This window comes from Trichechus manatus, unplaced genomic scaffold, assembly GCF_000243295.1.
Source record: "Trichechus manatus latirostris isolate Lorelei unplaced genomic scaffold, TriManLat1.0 scaffold00016, whole genome shotgun sequence".
Lineage (NCBI taxonomy): Eukaryota > Metazoa > Chordata > Mammalia > Sirenia > Trichechidae > Trichechus > Trichechus manatus.
In genome coordinates, this window is record NW_004443952.1 from 24,242,724 (window position 1) to 24,262,488 (window position 19,765).

Below are 19,765 nucleotides of genomic sequence, written 5' to 3' on the forward strand. Positions count from 1 at the left end.
TGCTGGATGCTGGCAGAACACCGCTCCACCTAGCTTTCCCCAGAGGCACCACTGCTTCCCTTGAAGGGGACAGGCAAAGCCCGGGACCAGCCTGATTCAGCTTGTTCCCATGATTCAGGATTCAAAACTGGAAGGCTGCATTTCTCAGGGTTTCAGTGTCAATCAGGGTTGTAATTCTAGTACTGCCTGCCCCATGGGGCTTTCTGATGATCAACAATAACAGTCCCTTTCCAAAGGGTTTTCAGATCCATTAACCCATTTTCCCAACTTCAGTCACTTAGCATCTTCCAATTTTTGCTAAAGTCAATGTAGTTATCTAAGAGAAAGTCCTTATTAGGACATACACACTGAAGTACTTATGGATAAAAGGGTATGGTGTCCACAAACTAAATTTTTCAGAACTATTTGAGATACATACTACAAAGCAAATAATAAATAAGACAAAGTATTAATAGAGAATCTGGGTAAAGGGTATGTAGGAGTTCTTTGTACTACTCTTGCAATTTTTCTCTAAATGTGAAATTGTTTCAAAAATATATATATTTTAAATGTCCTCTAATTAGCTAATTAGCTATTTCCAGTTTAGGGTCCTGGGCAAATGTGAACAGTGTCCCACAGGTCAGAGCTGCAGGCAGAGCCTTCCCTCCAGTGAGCAGATTTCATTCTGTTATCAACATCCACAGGTGATAGTTATCCCACAAACTACAAATCTCATTAAGGACATGCACATCCAGCCCCATCTCCCTTTCCTTAACAAGGATATGAGGAAATGTTCTGGCAAATTTAAGTTGGTGAGATTAAGGTTTCCTCTGTGAATGTCTTGGTAAATAAATGGATTTTTAGAGCTAGAAGAAACCTAGTACAATTCCATTCTACAGATGTTTACTGCCTAATCACCCCACCAAGGAGAAAAAGTGCAGTTCATTTATGGCTCACTTGACAGACACGGACCACCTCCATGTCAGGCACTGCGCTTAGTGCTTTTATGGGATACGTTCATGTTGAATAGGGCCCCATTTTGAGCATTTCCTAAGGATACGCAAACCTCCTGATAAACAGAAATTTGCTTTTCAGTCAGCCAATACCAACCTTCTTGGTGTGTCTGAGGAAACCCCGGTGGCTGCTTTGGTTAAGAGCTACAGCTGGTAACCAAAAGGTCGGCAGTTCAAATCTACCAGGTGCTCCTTGGGAACCTTATGGGGCAATTCTACTCTGTCCTATAGGGTTGCTATGAGTCAGAATGACTTGACGGCAGCAGGTTTGGTTTTTGGTTTTGGTGTGTCTGAAGACAGGCTGCTTCCTCACTAGGACCAAGGTTGTCCAGAGGGGCCCGGTCACATGCTGTGGTCCAGTTATTCCTGGAAATTAAGCCTCAAGGTGTCAAACCCATCAGAATCTAAAAGGTATTCATGAAAACACAGTCTAACCTACAAGCACATTAGGAGGCCTTTTCCCAAAGACAGATCAGAATTCTGTTTTATGATGCAGAGTCACATACTTGATTATCACAGCAGCTTAGAGAAAGAAAAAACAGTTGTTTGGATTTCCTGTCCACACTTCTGCTGGAGGGAGACAAAATGCCACAAATGACCACCATCCAGGATCAGAGACAAATGGAGAGCATGGAAGATACGCACTTTACATGTGTCCTTGCCACAGAAGTGGCTCCGATGACAGCATCCCAGAACTCAAATATGAGGGGACCACCTGTCCCAACACTCATCCACAACCCATTTCCACCATGACCTTAACGGATGGTCCAGCTGCTGTGTAAACTTCCTCCTTTTCCATTTCAGAGAGCTGAACTCTGAAGGGAGACAGCCTCCTTTCCTTCACTGGCCCTGGCTCCCCAGCACCAAGCACAAGACCTCACCTGCAAAGCCTTGGAGATCTGAGACCAAGTACTGGCCACGAACCCAAGTCCCTCCATGTCACCACATTCCCGGTCCTCACAGCACCTCTCTGTACACTGATTACTCCATCTCACCAGTGGCAGACAGCATCCATTCCCACCTCCTTCTAGTATGCCTTCCTATCATTAGAGGCTGGATAGATGAAACCTAAGATTCCCTTGCTGCTAGGATTCTAGATGCAAATTAGGTTCCTGCAAATGTACTTAGATAGGAAAGAAGCAAGATGGAGGCCAGCTTCCTGATCTTTGGACTGTGCTGACAGACAAGGCAGTGGAAATGGGTGGTTAAACTCCAGGCCTTCCAAAAATTTTATAGCACTTTGTCCATGTATTAAATCCCTTTCTTATTAAGAAACCTAGAAAAGTTTCTGTTTGCTATACTGAACTCTGATTGATTCATACCTCTCAAAAGTATGGCTTTCAGGGCTGACCGCAGCCCTCCACGTGGTCTGAGCCACGCGAAGCAACTGGAGTGAGCACTTCCTTTAATTTGGCTCTATCTGGTTGAGGCAGCCTCAAACTAACTTAGCCTGTTCTGGCAACCCCATCCCACTGGTGACCCACAGTTAGCCACTAATAAAGTCTAAAGCCTCCTTTTCCAGCCTGCTAGGCTACAGCCTCCTCACCATGTACTCCACTGGTCCTTCCAGATCTAAGCATGCCATTTCACATTTCTCTTTATAAACCTTCATCCCTTAGATTGGCCCAGGGTTCAGACTGGAGAGATCTTATACTTCCAAATTCCCCAGGCTCCACCTTCCCAAATCCCCAAACCTGTAAACCAACACAAATAATGCAAGCCATTTATAATCACAGCAAAACTAGAGGGAGATGAAGTCCAATCTGGCCATCACTCTATTATATTTCTGCTTCAGACAAGCATGACTGAGATGCAGGCTTCTGGCTTCATACCGGCACCAAAGCAAGGCTTCTTTTTAAAAATAAAAGAGGACATGAGTAGAAGCGGTAGCTATGATGTGGCCGAAACGCTGTGTGTGGCAAGCAGACAGCTAGGTGACTCTCCTCCGCTTTAACTGGTGGTCCAAGGTCTGGGCTGGAGGCAGTGGGATGGACAGAGTGCCCAGTCTGTGCTCCTCTTCCCTGTCAGCTGCCACAGGGACCCTTCTTTTCGAGATCTTCAGCCTCATGGCTTTCGCTATCTCAATTATCCTAAGGAAGGAACAAACAAAACAAATGCAGAGACACCCCTCAATGTGACTGCTCAGGGAGGCTCGGCAGGAGGAAGTGGTATACTCATGCTCCAAAATCTCAAAAAGCAGCCACTAGGAGCAAAGCCCCCAGCAGAGAGGTAGAGATAAGATCCCCATCAGAGCCATCAGATGGACAATTTCATTTGAATGTGTTGCCATTTGAAAATAACTATACAGGTGGTAGAAAACCAGGTTATCTAGATCCCTATTAATAACTTCGTTTGCTTCCTATAACCAAGCTATAAATGCAACTAGGGTTGAGCACTTGCTAGAATTTGAGAGACTCCAAGTATCTGTTCTCTGATCTTTCAACCTCACTGCTTATAAGGATGCCATTTGTGGACAACCGTCAGAATAAACATTCCACGGACTGACTGCAAAAGACTCCAGACAAGGGTGTTTTCACAGGCTCCCCTGGAATACCCTCAGAATCCTTGGACATCAGATGTCCCTAAATTACCAACAAAGGCCAAATGAGCCCACAGTTCATGACCCTGGGGAGTTCTGTCCTCTACTCAGTCTAAATCCCTGCTAAAAGAGCTAGAGGGGGACTTAAAGGTCATCTTCATCACTCTCCCAGCCCAGTCAGGAGCCCAAATGTGGCATCCCTGCCGAACAACAGCTCCGCCTTGCCTTGAACCCATCCCCTGGTAGCCCCTTACATCTGACTCTGGAAAAGTTATTTTTGCTAAGCTGAAACTGGGTTTTCTTACAGCTTCTACCCATGGGTTCCACTGCTCTGGGCCATACAGAATCCCCCTCCCCAGTGACTAACAACCCAGAGAATGGAGACTGCTCGATTATAAAGGACCAGAATGCTGCGGGAAGGCTCAGGGATGAAGTCCAGCTATTCCCTTCTTGGTTTTGTGACCCTGGGGATGTCATTTACTTCTCTGAAACTCAGATTCCTCAATTGTTTTTTAAGAAAATCAATGATATAATATTTCAGAATTTCATACTATGCGTAGTACAGAAAAGGAACTCAGTAATGTCTGGCTGTCCATTCATTCAATCATTCACTCACTAAAAATGGTGAGATCTTTTGATTCCAAATTCCCCAGGCCCCACCGTCCCAAATCCCCACACCTGGTCCCAAGTCTTTCCCATATGAAATGTCCCCAGTTCCCTTGATAGTGCTTCATGCTTTCCAGTGGAACTACAAATACATCATACAAATTAGCCACACTACTAAAAGTAAACAGAAACATTTCTGTCCATTATCTGAGCAAACTTCTTAATATGAACGAACATATGCAAGTCCACAAAGGTTAGTGCAAAGGCCAAATCATGGTTTTGTAGCTATAATAAGGCCCCCTACGGGAACCCTGTTGCCACAGTGGTTAAAAGCTCGGCTGCTAACTGAAAAGCCGGCAGTTCGAATCCACTAGCCGCTCCTTGGAAACCCTATGGGGCAGTTCTACTCTGTGCTATAGGGTCGCTATGAGTTGGAATCGACAGCAATGGGTTGTACGGGGGAGCTTTTTATGCTGTTGTGCTCACCTTTTCTCACTGAGCTTCAAGTCCCTCTGCAACACTGTCAGGTCAATCTGGAAGTCATTTATGTGCAAGGCCAGTATGATCACATACGCGGTAATCTTTGCCTTCATTGAATCCGAAATTAAGTTCCGCAAACTGTAGAATCAGTGACAGTAAAGGGGACACAAAATTAAACTCTAAGTCAACTTCTCCAAAAGCAAAAACATCGAATACTGTTCTCATATGCACTCCATGTCTTCCCATCTTGGGGAAAGAGAAAAGGAATTCAAGCAACATTCCTTGTCCCTTTAAAGGTGTCTGAGCTTTTACACACAGTGCAGCAGTAAGCCAACCCCAGTGTTTCCCTCCGAGTGGGACAGAGAAAAGCATGCCTACACTTTCCCCAGGCACAGTTAGAGCTTCTCACTGGTGAGGACCCTGAGTCTTTGTCCCTTGCCAGCTCAGCAGGGCTGCTAGGAAAACAGTCATCCCAAATGTAGTTGGTGATGATTCTTCAAGCCCATGCAGGAGCAGGCAGCACACTCCAAGTGAACGGCAGAAAGTAAGCCCCAGTGCGCTGCCTGGGGCCCTTTCCTCAGTCATCACATTAACTTGCCCTTTTCTGCAACACTGCCTTTCCACAGAACATGAATTCTATGCGACTTTAGGAAGGGTTCTTCGAAAGGAGCATGTGAAGTGAAATAAGTCTTTATTGTAGGACTTTTCAGAGGGGGACAGAGTATATATAAGTGTTTCCTAAACTTGATCCCAGAACCCTTCCAAATGGCAATGCTCTCTTCAGCACTGTATCTCTGTGGACTTGGAACTGAAACCAAGCCCTCACTCCCCAGTCCCATCCCTTGCCCCCAAACTACTTTCTACTTCACAAGCAGCAACTCAGAAATCAACTCCCCTGACCTGCCATTGTTGTAAGTCAAGCAGGTAAAGTGCTTCAGGAGTTTGGTGTTGATGATGTGCGGAACTCCAGGTCCCAGGGCACCTACAACACAAAGTTGAGTTTAATCATTTTCTTTCAAAACCCTCAGGCCACGCCTCATCCACGAGCTGGGAGAAGTGACCAACAGCTGGGCCACTGTAATGAACACTGTAATGTGGTTAGAGAAGCACAAACAGCCACTTTAAAATGACAATATGCTCAGGTGTACTTCAGTCTACAGACCATACATACATGAGGGACATCTGTGATGGCATGGGGACAAAAAGGAAAAAACAGACTCAAATGAGGCCTAAAGACAAAGAATATGTTAGAAAGCAAAAACCAAAAAATATGAATGTAGACTCTTGGTCCCCAATCACAGTAATGATGACCCAAATACACCTTATGCCTAAAACCACAGATGTCTCCTGCTGGTTTTCCAACTCTGGATGAGTTAGAGAGTGTGAGAGCCACCCATAGCCCCAGCTACAGGCACACTAAGGTTACCATTAGAAACTAGTTCTTTACTCTCCCAAACAAAAATCAGTTGACACAACCCAACCTGCTTCACAAGCAACCCATTAAACCTCTATAAGCAAGGTCAATTTTTTCTCCCTACATAACTGATGTTTGTTATAACAGTCGCTTAAAGTTTTCATTTGATTTGACCTGGATACTGTACTTTGCCTAATGCAGAACAGAAGTAGTGAATGTTAGCTCTGGAGGGCCCTGAGCAATTGTATAATCCCACCTGTCTCCATTTTCGGATGAGAAAATGGGAGGGCCAGAAAGAGGAAAGAGCTTGGCATGTCCTCATATCCTGTCAGCAGTACTAACAGGAATCTCAATGTTGCACAGTTAAAAATAAAGACTTAGACAGACATCCATTTTCTTCTCTCATTAGAGCTGGTCTAAGATTTATAAGCAAATAATGGACTGAAAAATAACCAGAATAAAATGTCCATCATGGGCTTACTTTTCCGCTTAATCACTTTCTGAGCTCGAAATTTGATGAGGGTGTCCAGGAACCAAATGCATCGGGCCTGGCGGTCTCGGCTCTCCTCATTTGATGGCAAGGACTTTAATGCTTCAATGACAAAGGAGCAGTGACTAAAACAAGGAAGCGAAAGGCAAGCATGTGTCAGGATAAAATGGGCTCTGTCAGAAACCATTCACTCCCTCACAATGAGAACAGCAGGTACCTCTCACACCTGACACAACACCCAACAGTCGATGAAGGGCCATCACACTCAACACTACCTGCATGGTTCAGTGCAGGTGTGGGTAAAGGGCTAGAGAGTAAACATTTTAGGCTTTCTGAGCCAGACAGTCTCTGTTGCAACTGCTCTGGTTCCTGTCCCAACTCACCACCCTTCTGCCCAGCCCTAGGTTCCACATGCTAAAGACCAACTCTCTCCCTTGAATGCCACCAACAGCCTTGGAATAATAGGCCTGGAGGCCCCAAACTTTCAAGGAAAACACTGGCTCATTCATGTTCAAATACTGGACAGATATGTCTCCTCACTGACACCAAAGGTGCTGCTTCATGTCTGACTGCTGTTGTGTCCCAACATCACTCCCACAGACTCTCCACCTGCCCAAGTGGGGATACCTGTTCTCTTCAATCATCTTCAGTATTTCTTCTGATGTGACATTCCTGAAAGCTTCCGATGGACTTTTAAGAGCTTCATACTCCACAGGGGAAAGAACTAGTTGCAGGTCAAGAACTCAAACCACCAAAATGGAAACATCCAACTAGCTCTTCACCTACCTCCTCAATTGCTTCCTCAGTTTTGTTTTTTTTTATGTACACTCAACCCTTTGCTGTTGAGGCTGTCCTGCTCCTGAGACAGGAAATTTTACTTCCTTACATTTACAGTTCAAAAAGCCTTCATATTCATTCTCTCATTTGAGCTTCACAAGTAACCCATTAAAGAGGCAAAACAAGAATGACTAGCCTCATTTTTTCAGTTGAGAAAAGAGAGGCTTACAAAGGTTAACATATTTGTCCAAGGTCACACAGCTGCTAAGTGTCAGAGCTTAAAGCCAAGTCATCTGATGCCACAGTCCATCCTCTGCACCACATGGGCCTAGGCAGCCCCTAGGTCACCTCTCTCTAGGGCACACCATTAACTCACTGTACAGGTATTCTCTAGGATGGTCCTGGGCTAGGTTATCAACTCAGGCTCTTCAATATTCTGTTGAAGACTGTCTCCAATTAGCCCATCATAACTACCTTCTGTTTAAGCAAGAGAAGATCCCAGCATTTTAAATTAAAAGGCATGAAGGGCAACTGGACTAAACCAAACCTAAGAAGATTCCTGAACACAACCAAACACTTCAAGGGACAGAGTAACAGAAGCAAGGGCCTGAGGACCATGGTTTCAGGAGGAATCTAGGCCAACTGGCATAGCAAAGTTTATTAAGAAAATGTTCTGCATCCCACTTTGGTGAGTGGTGTCTGGGGTCTTAAAAGCTTGCAAGTGGCCATCTAAGATGCATCAATTGGTCCCAACCCACCTGAAGCAAAGGAGAATGAAGAACACCGAAGATACAAGGAAAATATTAGTCCAAGAGACAAAAACGGCCACATAAACCAGAGACTCCATCAGCCTGAGACCAGAAGAACTAGATGGTACCCAGTTACCACCAATGACCACCCAGACAAGGAACACAACAGAGTCCCTGACAGAGGAGGAGAAAAGTGTGGTGCAGAACTCAAATTCACATAAAAAGACCAGACTTAATGGTCTGACTGAGACTAGAGAAACCCCCGTAGACATGGCCTCTGAACTCTGTTAACCCAGAACTAAAAATCATTCCTGAAGCCAACTCTTCAGACAAAGACTAGACTGGACTATAAAACATAAAATAATACTTGTGAAGAGTGTGCTTCTTAACTCAAGTAGATACACGAGACTAAACGGGCAGCTCCTCACCAGAGGCAGGATGAGAAGGCAGAAATGGACAAGTGCTGGTTGAATGGACATGGGAAACCCGAGGTGGAAAGGGGGAGTGTGCTGTCACATTATAGGGATTGCAACTAGGGTCACATAACAATATATGTATAAATTTTTGTATGAGAAATTAACATGAACTGTAAACTTTCACCTAAAGCACAATAAATAATAATAATAATAATAATAAAGCATGAAGGGAAAGAACAAAGGGCGGTGTCAAAACTGTGGTGGAAACAGTTCTGATCAAGGAATCAGCAGTCTTGGTTCTAGTCCTTGGTCTGTTACTAAGCTGTACAACCAGGGGCAAGTCACTTCTCCATCCTCAGACCCAGCTCCTCATCAGTTAAAAGGAAATAAGACATTTCTCCAAAAAAGACGTACAAACAGCCAATAAGCATATGGAAAGATGCTCAAAATCTATTCATTTTAGCCATCAGGGAAATGCAAACTAAAACCATGATACCACTTCACACTCCTAGGATGGCTATAATAAAGAAAACACGCAATAACAAGTGGTGGTGAGGACGTGGAACTGGAACCCTTGTACACTGCTGGTGAAAATGTAAAATAGCAGCTGCTTTTGAAAACAGTCTGGCAGTTCCTCAAAGGGCTAAACATAGAGTTACCATATGACATACTAGGTATACATACCATTACTAGATATACACCAAAAGAAATGAAAACCTATGTCCACACAAAAATTGACATAGGAACGTTCATAGCAGCATTATTCATAATAACCAAAAAGTAAAAACCCAAACATCTATAAACTACATAGCTAAGTGGTGCCAAGGGCTGGGAGTGGTGGTGGGGAATGAGTGGGGACTGCTAATGGGCACAGGGGTTCTTTTAGGGGGAAAGAAACTGTTCTAAAATTAGATTGCAGTGATAATTGCACAACTCTGTGAATATATGAAAAAACACTGAGTTGTACACATTAAGTGGATGAATTGTACTGTATATCAATAATATCTCAATAAAGCTGTTTTAAAAAACTGCAAAAAAGAAAAAAAGGGGGTGGGGAATGAGTCACTACCCTGCTGCCATCCGGGGATCATTAGGGGAGGAGCAAACAGTATGCTGCAAAAAGTGTTCCGTAAATGGCAAAGTATCACAGAGAAACCATTGTTATTACTGGTGAAATTGTTATCATGGGTAAAGGCAGAGACTCTGAAGTAGTTAAGTTTAAAGTGAGTTTAAAACTCCCAAACCAACAGTGAGATGTGTCATGAAATGAGGACTACAATTAATCTGATTCTGTACAGTTGAGGTCTTAAAAGAAAACTGTCCTTAAGCATAAGAGAATTTAATATAAGGAGGATGCCGAGAGTTTCCTACCCCAATAGCAGAGAATCGAATTGTCACAACAGTGGTATGTGAATGGGAAAAAAAAAAAAAAAAAGATCATAGTATTATGCATTTAAGGAACTCTGCTTTGATGGAAGACTCTGGGGCAATGTGTGATTTGTTCATTTCCTGGCAGACAGGCTGTTACCTGATAAACAAGTCAACAAGGTGACTGCTGTGAAGTGAACAAACTGCAAACAGTGGCTGCCTATCAAATGCCTGGACTTCTCTGCCTTCTCTTTCTTATCACAAAGCCACTGTAGGCATTTCCCATCTGACTAGGCCGCTGAGAAGTGAAATTCTAAGCTCTGATCCTTCCTTTTACAAAATTAGTCTGCTCTAGACTTTGGGCATTGGCATACTCAAGTCACATTTTGAGCATTCAGGGAGAGGGGCCACTGAAGTCTGAGCAGTGGGCATTTGGCATCTTGCTGAGGAATGGGGTAAGGGGCTGGGGCTGAAGCAGATCCCCCAGCTAGTGAGGAAGCCTGGCTGACCTCCCAGGAACAACGCTGGGGCAACTGCAAAGGTTTACATGTAGCCTTTGTGAAGGTCACGGGAACAAGGACACCCTCAGAGCCTGGCTGTGCCATTTATGTGTGAACATCCCAATTTGTGAAATGAGGCAGCTTTTCTACTGCAAAAAGGATACGATCTTCAAATTTATACACGTCTTCAGGCTTGTCTGCATCAGTGTAACAGGGAGGAAGGTAGAGCGAGTCATCTTGCAAGTCATCCTGGATGGCGTCACTGACCAGAGCTTTACAATAGAAGAACAGTGTCAGTACCACCCTGTATGGTTTCAGGTTCCCCAACACTCTATGCAACTCGTGCACTCAAGACCACAACTGGTCCAGAAACACCTAGTCTGAATGTTTCCACCAACCTGACCCAACCTCCCCATCAGCTCACTGCTCCAGGACTACTATGTTCACTCATGAAACAAACATTAACCAAGTACTGTGGAAGGTGCACAGAGCATGGGTCCCCACTCAAGTAACTTACAGTGTAGTTGGGAGAGACAGATTAATAAATACAGTACAATATGAGAGACGCTAGAAATGAGGGAGATTCAAAACAGCCTTTAATGGCTTAACTTCCAGAAAAATTTCTCCACATATCGTAAGCGGGTGCAGGGGGATGTCAGAATATAAAATTGTTAACTACCTTACAAAAATAAACATGTATGAATTGACTATGCATACAGAGAAGGGTGGAGAGGAAAACAGAAAAAATTATTTAACAGCTGATCTGACAGAATGACAGGAATATGGGTAAATTATTTTTCTTTTTAAATGTCCTTTAATACCGGGAGTAAACAAAACAAAAAATTTACTTAGATATTAGTGTGTGTCTTTGAATCAAGGGTGAGACCTACTTCTATGTTCCTGGGTGTAAAAGTGTTGCCTCTCCCCATAATAATCCCAGTTGGATCTTGAAGGAAACTGACAAAATAATTAAATCACCTGGAAGAAATAACATGCTACAAAAGCCAATACACTTGTGAAAAAGGAGGATGAATTTGTCCTATCAGACAATAAACCTGATGGTAAGGCTACTATAATCAAAACAGCATGGTACTGCTACCAAACAAGCAGTCAGAACAATGGAACAGAACAAAACACCGAAGTGTTTTAAGAATGTAGTCAAACAATAAAGATGATTTTTGAAATCATCTTTTACAAAAGGAAAGGAAGGAGTTGGGAACAACTGGCTAATTATTTGGAAAATATAAAATTAGATCTGCATCTCACACTATATGGCAAAAAAAAAAAATCTTCACGGAGTTAAAGTTACTTAAATGTAAAAATATAAAATCGTGAATGTATTAAAGGAAAACACAGGAAGATATTTATATAATCATAGGGTATGAAAATTTTTCTAAAAATTACTAAAATTCTATTCTTAACAGAAAAACTGCTCTTACATAAACCGTCTCTCGGGTTCTTATAATGCTTTTTAACAATAAATACATGTTTAAATAATACAATTAAATACCCAATCTGCCTAGGAATTCAGGACCAGAAACAGGTCCAAAGATACCACCCCTGCCGCACTGTCCACTGACCTCACAGTGACACGGTGTCTCTAGTGGCCCAGTTTAATCATCATTGCATCAAGCCTTTTTTGACCAAAGCCTCCCTGTGACTCAACAGAGAGAACTGAGGCCTCCTCCCTCCTCTATGCCCACACTACCCTGCAGGCTGCAACCCTGGCACCAGGAACATAGCAGTGCACACATCCATTCATGTCTGTCTCCTCTACTTGTCTGTGAGCTCGCTGAGGGCAGGGCCATCTGTCATGTTTCTTACTACTTCCAGAGTCTGTCCAGAGAAGGCCCTCAGCGAGAGGCAGGAAAGAATCCAGACTCTAATTCCCATCATTTCCACCTGTGGAGCGGGTAAAAGATCTCAAAAGAAGAGAAAGCTGTCTTTATGAGCAGACTCTTACCCCAAGTCCCAGTCACTTACCAGTCACCCCCTTTGTATCAATGATATTCTCTGCGGCTTTAGCTACTGCAAGATTCAAAGATTCATTGCCAACTCTATTCATTCTCCTGGAGTTCAGAGCTCGCTTCTGTTTGGTGGTACCAAAGGCTTCAATGCAAGAATCCATCTGTGCAAGAGACAAACTTGTTTGCCGGGGGCAGGCCTGGCACTGCTACTCCTAGCTGTGTGACACAGGGAAACCCTTGGCCTCCCTGAGCCATCATCTCCTCATCTGTAAATCAGGTGATATTAACAGATTTGAAGTATTTGCTTTATAAACTGTAAAGGGCTATTTACAAATCATTAATGTCTGTAAAATGAAAGGACTTGACTAGAACTGCGTTGATAAATCTGTGGCACAGTTTACATTCTCCCATCCTATACCCATAACAGACACTGCCAATAGATCCCATCATTCTTTCCCGAGTCAGAGCCTCACACCCCCTTCTCAATACAGTACTCCACACAGCACTAGAGATTCCACTGACCAACCTGGGGCGAAATGACCTCTGTAGGAACCTTCTACATTGACAGCCCTAAAGTTTACTTTGTTTTAATGTGAAGGTTTCCAGGCTACAACCAGTATTTTTTGAGATTTGGAATAAATCCTAAAAGCAAGTGTTATGCCTCGCCTATACCGGCACTGAAGTCTGGTTCCAAATACTGGCACACAGCTGCCCCAGGTGGGAGCAGGACTGCCTTCTGTGAGGCTGAGGAGGCCACTCCAGTCAGAATCTGTCCAGAGAACCACAGACTGAGCTGGGAGCTGCCAGGGAGACCTCTGAGTTCAACCAACTCATTTTACTGACAGAGAAACCCAAGGCCTAGAAGGAATTTGCTTGAGATCACACACCTTAGTTCTGTCCCACCTACCTTCTCTCTGAAGGTTTTGGTCTGACTCTGTGATGGCAGCTCACTCTCAAGTGACTCACCTACCAAAATACGAAACAAAAACAGTGAAGAAGAAAAAAGCACACTATAAGACCTACAAATAGTAATGGTGTTTAATATTGACTTAGTAACAGTTAATCTAAATAAAACAGACTTCTTTACTGCAGGACTTCCCAGAGCCTAAGATGACACTGTACTGTGAATCTTTGGTATGTAGTTTTAGTCCACAGTTAGAGAATTCAGAGAATAAGAAGTCAAATGAATGGATCATCTGGTCCAATGTCTTCATTTTACAAATAAAGAAAATGGGGCCTCCAGATTAAATGATTTGCCCCAGATCAGCTCACCGAGTAGTGGCAGAGATGGGATTAGAAACCAAGTGCTCAGCTCTTTCCTGTGAATAGTTTTGCCCTCCTTTTAAAACACCTAAAAATAGGCATAAACGTGGTCACCATGAGTCAGAATCGACTCAATGGCAACTAGCTTGGCTTTTTATATCTACTACTTACATGAAGCTCTCCAATCTCCCACAAAGTACTCATACAAGGGGCAACATAATCTAGTGGACAAGAGCACCAGCTCTGGAGTGACCATGCCTGAGTTTAAACCTCAGCTCATATATATACCCACACATACATATATATACGCATATATGTGAAGTATGTCCCCGCCAAAGTCATTTCATCTCTGTGTCTCAGTTTCATCATGTGTAAAAAGTAACAGTACCTACCCCAAAGACTGTTACGTTAGTTAAATGATGTAGTATACGGAAAGTGCTTAGAATAGTGTCTAGCACACAGTAATGACTAGATAAATGTTGGATCTCAATCTCTATCTCTCTTTATACATATATCTGCTAACTAGAATAAACTAATATCTAAAAATATTTTACATATAAAAACAATTTATTTAATCAACAAATTAACAATTTTCCTTGCCTCCTTGAATTTAGAAGAGCTTTTGGAGGTTGATTAAATGTAGAAATTATCCACACTACTAAAAGGGGTGTGTCTGCAAAGCAGAGAGTTCTTAACCTAGAGACTATGGACTCTTAGGAAATTCCTGGATGGGCTTTGGGATTCAAGAGCCCTTTAAAATTGTATGCAAAATCTCATATGCTTGTACGCTTCTAGGAAGAAGATCCAGGTCATTATCAGATTCTCAAAAGGTATGGAACCACTGCTTCGAGGGAATAAGTCAGAACTAATGCCCCTGAAGGCATCACTCAGCTTCTAACAAAGATTCTAACAATACTTCCTTCTCTAACAGCGCCCCCTTCCCCATGGTTCTCAGTATTTAAAGGCATCACTAAGGACCCAAGTTTTGATATTTAGGGAACAGGAGCCCCTTGAATCTGACCTTCTTATTTATAATTCTGAAGATCTCTCTCTAGCCCTAAGCATTCAAGATGCCAAATAGAGAGACAATGCAATTTCTCCCAATAGACTAGGGAAAAATAGATTACCCCCCCACAAATTAGACAGTGTTCAGACTTTTTATCAACATGAAAGTTACGGCACAACCTTAAAAGCCACTACCATTACCTCCCAGCGAGTCTAAAACCTTCCACCCCAACTAAAATAGTAAAGAATGAAGATAAATACCTTTGATGGAAATCAATTTGGTATCAGACATTCTAATATTCTGCTCTTACCATTGCACAACTTACTTTTAGTTTCTGATCTCAAGTCTGTAAACACTGTGGGGACAGGATTCATGTCTGTCTTGCTTCCTGCTACATCCATAGTACCTAGCTTGGTGCCTGGTATATAGTAGGTCATCAGTAAACATTTGCTGAATAAGAAAAACTTTACAACTTTTTCAAATAATCAAAAAAAAAAAAAAAAAACCTGGCAGAAAGGCACCCTTTTAAAAATAAATACTAAATGTGCTTTGAAAATCAAAAATTCATCCAGTAAACTCATCCACTAAACCCAAAGAGTGCATAAAATTTTCTGCGAGCCTTCATGCTAGCACCTACCTGAAAACAGTGGCTGCATGTTGAACAACTCAGCATCATATACTTCCATTTGGCCAGAGGTCTTGTTCAAAATTCCCACAAAGTGCCTGAATAAAGAAGGAATAATACCAGCAACAATGGATTATTCAAAATGTACTGTTAAATAAAAAAAATAAACAGAGATGTTGTTTATAAACTTCCTTTTTCCCCTTTAAAGGTTCTCAACCTTCTTTCTGCCCCAACACAAGTGAGGAATGCATCACTTGCCCATAAAAACAATATTCTCTTACAGCAGCAATCCCTTGCATGGGGAGAAGAAAGGCAAGGAGGGAAGGGGAGAGGATATGATATGGTTTTGGGTGAAAAAAAAAAGCCACCAGGTGATTCTAGTAGTCAACCGCATTTGGACTCGCTGCTGTAATGGGAAACCCTTTTCAGATATAAGAATCTAGAATTACACTATGATTTGCTGCATGTATAAATTTTATGGAGGCAAATATAAGTAAAGCCATGCTGATTATGGGGAAGAGACTGGTCTGAATTAGAGAATCTTTGTGAGGGGATGCAGTGTGTTAATACTTTTAAGCATATATACATTAACCTGACTTCTATCAGGATGTGGTCTAGTAGGGGTTCAGATAGGACCTTGTTTGTGGTTCACTGCTGGGTACCATCACAGGGACCCCATCTGGCATTATGCCAGGCCCTGAGAATTATAGACTGTTTGGGCTGGACAATCTTCATTATACACAGAGGGAGAACTAGGGTCAGTGAAAGGCAGAGTTCTCCAAAGTCATTCAACCAGCACAGAGCTAGATGGAAACCCTGGGCTCCTCTTTCCCAGCCCAAAGCCTTTGATGCTACCAAATCCTTCTTGTACTTAGTTCCAAGGCAAACTTCGGGAGGTCTGGTCTAGTAATCACACATTCCAAATTCGTAGAGACAGCTGCCTTTTGGAACAAGACAGATTATTTAAGAATATTACAAATTAATGAGGTTTAAGGATTTTCAACAAATGTAAGTTATCTTTCCTTTTCAGGAATATCTACAGGCTGGTATGAGGATCCCTGTGTCTGTGAACACAGGAACTTGGTAAACCTCTCTAGGCTCTCCCACTGCCCCATGATAAAGACTGAGAACAACAGTGCCAGTGGCACCACCTCTACCCTCCCCATCGCCCTTCATGCTGCCCCGTCCCCCATCACTACCTGCACAAAGTGTTGCATTTGAGGGCTCCGGTCCCAAAATTGTTCCCCACATAGGAAAGTCTGTCTGTTTCAGCTGCCTAAAACGTAGAAGGGGAAAAAGCTCCACTTATGACCAATGTTGAAAGGTACTAAGCATCTTGTCTCCTTTTTCTACAACTGCAAAAGCTTGAGAATCCAGAACCAAAGTAGATTAGAACTAGAGCCACTGTGAGGTGATACAACCCCACTATCTCTACGTGTTGTCATTGAAGAAGTACAACCAGAATGCTCCTAAGAAGGATGGCAAGACTACGTCTCACATACTTTGCACGTTATCACGAGGGATCAGTCCCTGGAGAACGACCTCATGCTTGGTAGAGGGTCAGCGAAGAAGAGGAAGACACTCAACAAGATGGACTGACACAGTGGCTGTAACCATGGGCTCAAGCATAACAATGATTGTGAGGATGGCGCAGGACCAGACAGTGTTTCCTTCTATTATACACAGGGTTGCTATGAGTCGGAACCAACTTGACAGCACCTAACAACATCTCTAAGTGAATCTGGGGTACCCCTGGGGGAAGGGCAAAAGGACTTTTGTAAGGGAAGCCCCAGAAAGTGTTGGGTTCTAACTGGTATTAAACGTTCTTGGAGGAGTCGCACCACAGGACTTGGGGGAAAGGCCCTGGGCTCCCAACACATATATGTAGGCAATTCTGCAGGCAACCTCCTTGGCCTGAAGTCCAAACTCTTCTTGATCTTTTTTGTTCACTTCTACTGTGACTACTCTTTGCACACTCTCAGGATCATGGAAATGGCTAATTCACACCCCAATCACAGTCAAGTATTTGTTCCTATCCTCTTCACCTGGAATACCAAATCTCACCTGTCAGCCTCCCCTCTCCCCATCCTGGGCTCGGCTCCAATGCAGTCTCCTCCAAGACATTTGGCAAGCAGAGGGCTCTCCCCTTCCTGAGCTCACTCTGCCCTGTACTCTTTCTCCCTCGCACCCTGAGCTTCATCTACTTGTATGAACGTCCCTCACATCCAGTTCTCACCTCTCCCTCGAGAGCAGAGGCTCTCAAGCTAGGACAATTTTGCCCCCCACCCCAAGGGGACATTTGGCAATGTTTGACATTTTTGGTTGTCACAACTGGGGGGGGGGGGAGGAAGGGGAAAGCGTTACTGGCATCAAGTGGGTAGAGACCAGGGATGCTGCTAAACATCCTGTGATGCACAGGACAACTGCCCACAACAAAGGATTATCTGGCCCAAAGTGTCAATAGTGCTGAGCTTGAGAAACCCTGCTCTAGAGTATGAGCTCTGTCAGAGTGGTGCCAGGTCTGGTTTGGCTGTATGCCCAACAGCTCACAACACAGGGCCACAATGGGTGCTCAATAAATGCTTGCAGAATATGAACAAATGAATGAACAGTCATCACCTCTCTGAAAATACCAAACCTAGATGGCCAAGCCTGTCCCTACACCAGCTGGGGGCGGGGGGGGGGGAGTCCTTTAAAGGCCCATTTGCTGCCCCCCTTTTTTCTTCCCTCACTCCCTCCACAGCCACTCACACCCAAGGGGCCTCCTGAGGTCTGCAGAGTGGAGGCAACTGGCAACCAGCACTTACTAAGATCCGCTGACTCCTCTTCCTCGGGTTTGTGAAGTCTTTACTCTTGTACAAGGTAAAGTGCATGTTGCCTGGATTCTGCAGCTTCCCGTTGGAGAACTGGACTGTAAGGTTGCCAAGAACGGGATGAGAATAGAAGGACCCACAGTGTATGTGGAGAGGAAATAGGGTGTCATTGGGAAGGAGTGACTGAAGGAACGAGGATGGCGAGGGAGCCCAAGCCCTGATATAAAGGACTGAAAGAGGTCCTGATCCAGTTGAGAAAGGATGGAGAGATGAGGGGAGCCCTAGGGAGAGCCTGTGACAGGAAGGAATGACTTGGCGGACAGAGATGACAGAGAAGGCCTGGTCCAGATCTAGAAAAACAAAGGGACTCTCTACCCAGGGGAGAGGGGAATGGGGCAGATAGAAGAGATGGTGTATGAGGGGACGACAGGGTCCTGGGCACAGCTGTGGGGAAGGTGTGGCTGGGATGTCCTCATCCACCTGGGAGTAGTGACAGAGGGTGGCGGGATGACAGGGAAGCCCTGGACGAGCCCCAAGTAGTTGAGACTAGAGGGGTGCTGGCCCAGCTGGGAGCGGGGTCGGGCGGGCAGCGGGAGACTGGAGAGGTACCAAGAGACGGAAGTGGGGTAGGGGGAACTCCGCTCCAGCTCTGCAGTCTTTACCCAGTACAGCTCTTTGGCTACCGTCGGGCTCCCCACAGTACAGCCATCTCGCACTCGGCAACACCTCCGCCGCCATCTCGCCCGTCTAGCTGCCACAACCCAAAGCTGAGACACCCTTGGCTACCGGGTGCGTTAGTTCACACGTGGGAGCCAGGTACTGCGCCGAACCGGAAACGGCGTGTCCTCGTGAAGCACCGCCCTGCGCGCGCGGAGACGCGTGTTTCCGCCCTCACCGGACAACGCCCCGTGCACGCTCGTCCCCGGAGCGCCTTGCCGCGGCGCCTCGCCCACTCTTCGCCCCGCCCTTCTGCGCTGAGATGGGTGGTCTCCGCCACACTGTACTTATGCGCTGTACTTGTTTGGTGCTACTGGGGATGGGGGCGCCTGAAAGTCGTGTGGCTTCAGTGTACGCTTCGTGTTTGGTTTCCAACTGCTTAGCACGGTCTAGACAAGAGTATGATCTATTTCTCCTACCTTGACAAACATATCTTCCTGAGACTGAAAGGCTAGGTTCAAATTTAGAATTCTTCTACTGGAACTCCTCCAGCTCCGACTAAATGTGGTAGCTGGCGGAAAGCCGCTCATTCTCTGAGAGTTCTCATCCACACATGTGGACTCTCAGCCTTTTAGTCCAAGCTCCGTCCACAGTCCCGCAAGCAGCTCCCCATGATCTAGGAGTGCACACACTAGGATTAGGGGGAGATGCGAACAGGCTCAGAGCATTTGAGGAAGGAATTCTCGGATGTGTCATAAGAAAGAAGCCTGATCTGATGAGTATGTCCCCTTGTCCCTGTGGATTCCACCGCCACTCCGCATGGGAAGTTAACCAGAGCAGGGCCTCTAAAGCATGGACCCAGGCCAGGGATTCCTCTTGCCAGTACTGTTGAAGGGCAAGAACTCGGATGGGCCCATCTCAGTTCTCCAAAGCGCCTTCTTTCAAGATTCTGTTCGGGTTTCAGCCTTAAGAAGCCGTCCCTATCACCCTCGTCCTCCCTACACATACACCCAATCTCCTCCAAAAAACCGAGCCCTGAGTTCCCCTTTACCTGAGCACTTGTCACACTTTTATAATGACCAAATATCAAATTTATAGAAAAA

At 44.5% G+C, this 19,765-nt stretch overlaps 1 protein-coding gene across 1 annotated transcript; it reads right to left on the reverse strand.

Annotated features, from left to right (window-relative positions):
* Positions 1-1,515: 1,515 nt before the first annotated feature.
* Positions 1,516-18,809, reverse strand: POLR1E (RNA polymerase I subunit E). The gene is made up of 12 exons (XM_004372251.2): positions 18,668-18,809; positions 18,000-18,103; positions 16,392-16,468; positions 15,205-15,290; positions 13,206-13,264; positions 12,315-12,459; positions 10,496-10,603; positions 7,149-7,245; positions 6,513-6,646; positions 5,518-5,599; positions 4,624-4,755; positions 1,516-3,082 (listed from the first exon to the last, which is right to left on the reverse strand). The coding sequence occupies exons 1-12, from the start codon at positions 18,741-18,743 to the stop codon at positions 2,923-2,925; spliced, it is 1,260 nt and encodes a 419-aa protein (XP_004372308.1). The 5' UTR covers positions 18,744-18,809; the 3' UTR covers positions 1,516-2,922.
* Positions 18,810-19,765: the final 956 nt, after the last annotated feature.

What these genes read in the sequence shown, in the direction of transcription:
- POLR1E (XM_004372251.2), bottom strand. Translation starts at nt 18,743, where the DNA reads ATGGCGGCGGAGGTGTTGCCGAGTGCGAGATGGCTGTACTGTGGGGAG. An exon ending in TAGCCAAAGAGCTGTACTGG is followed by an intron (nt 18,104 to 18,667) that starts GTAAAGACTGCA and finishes GCAACCTTACAG; the next exon opens with TCCAGTTCTCCAACGGGAAG. An exon ending in AGAGGAGTCAGCGGATCTTA is followed by an intron (nt 16,469 to 17,999) that starts GTAAGTGCTGGT and finishes TCTACGTTTTAG; the next exon opens with GCAGCTGAAACAGACAGACT.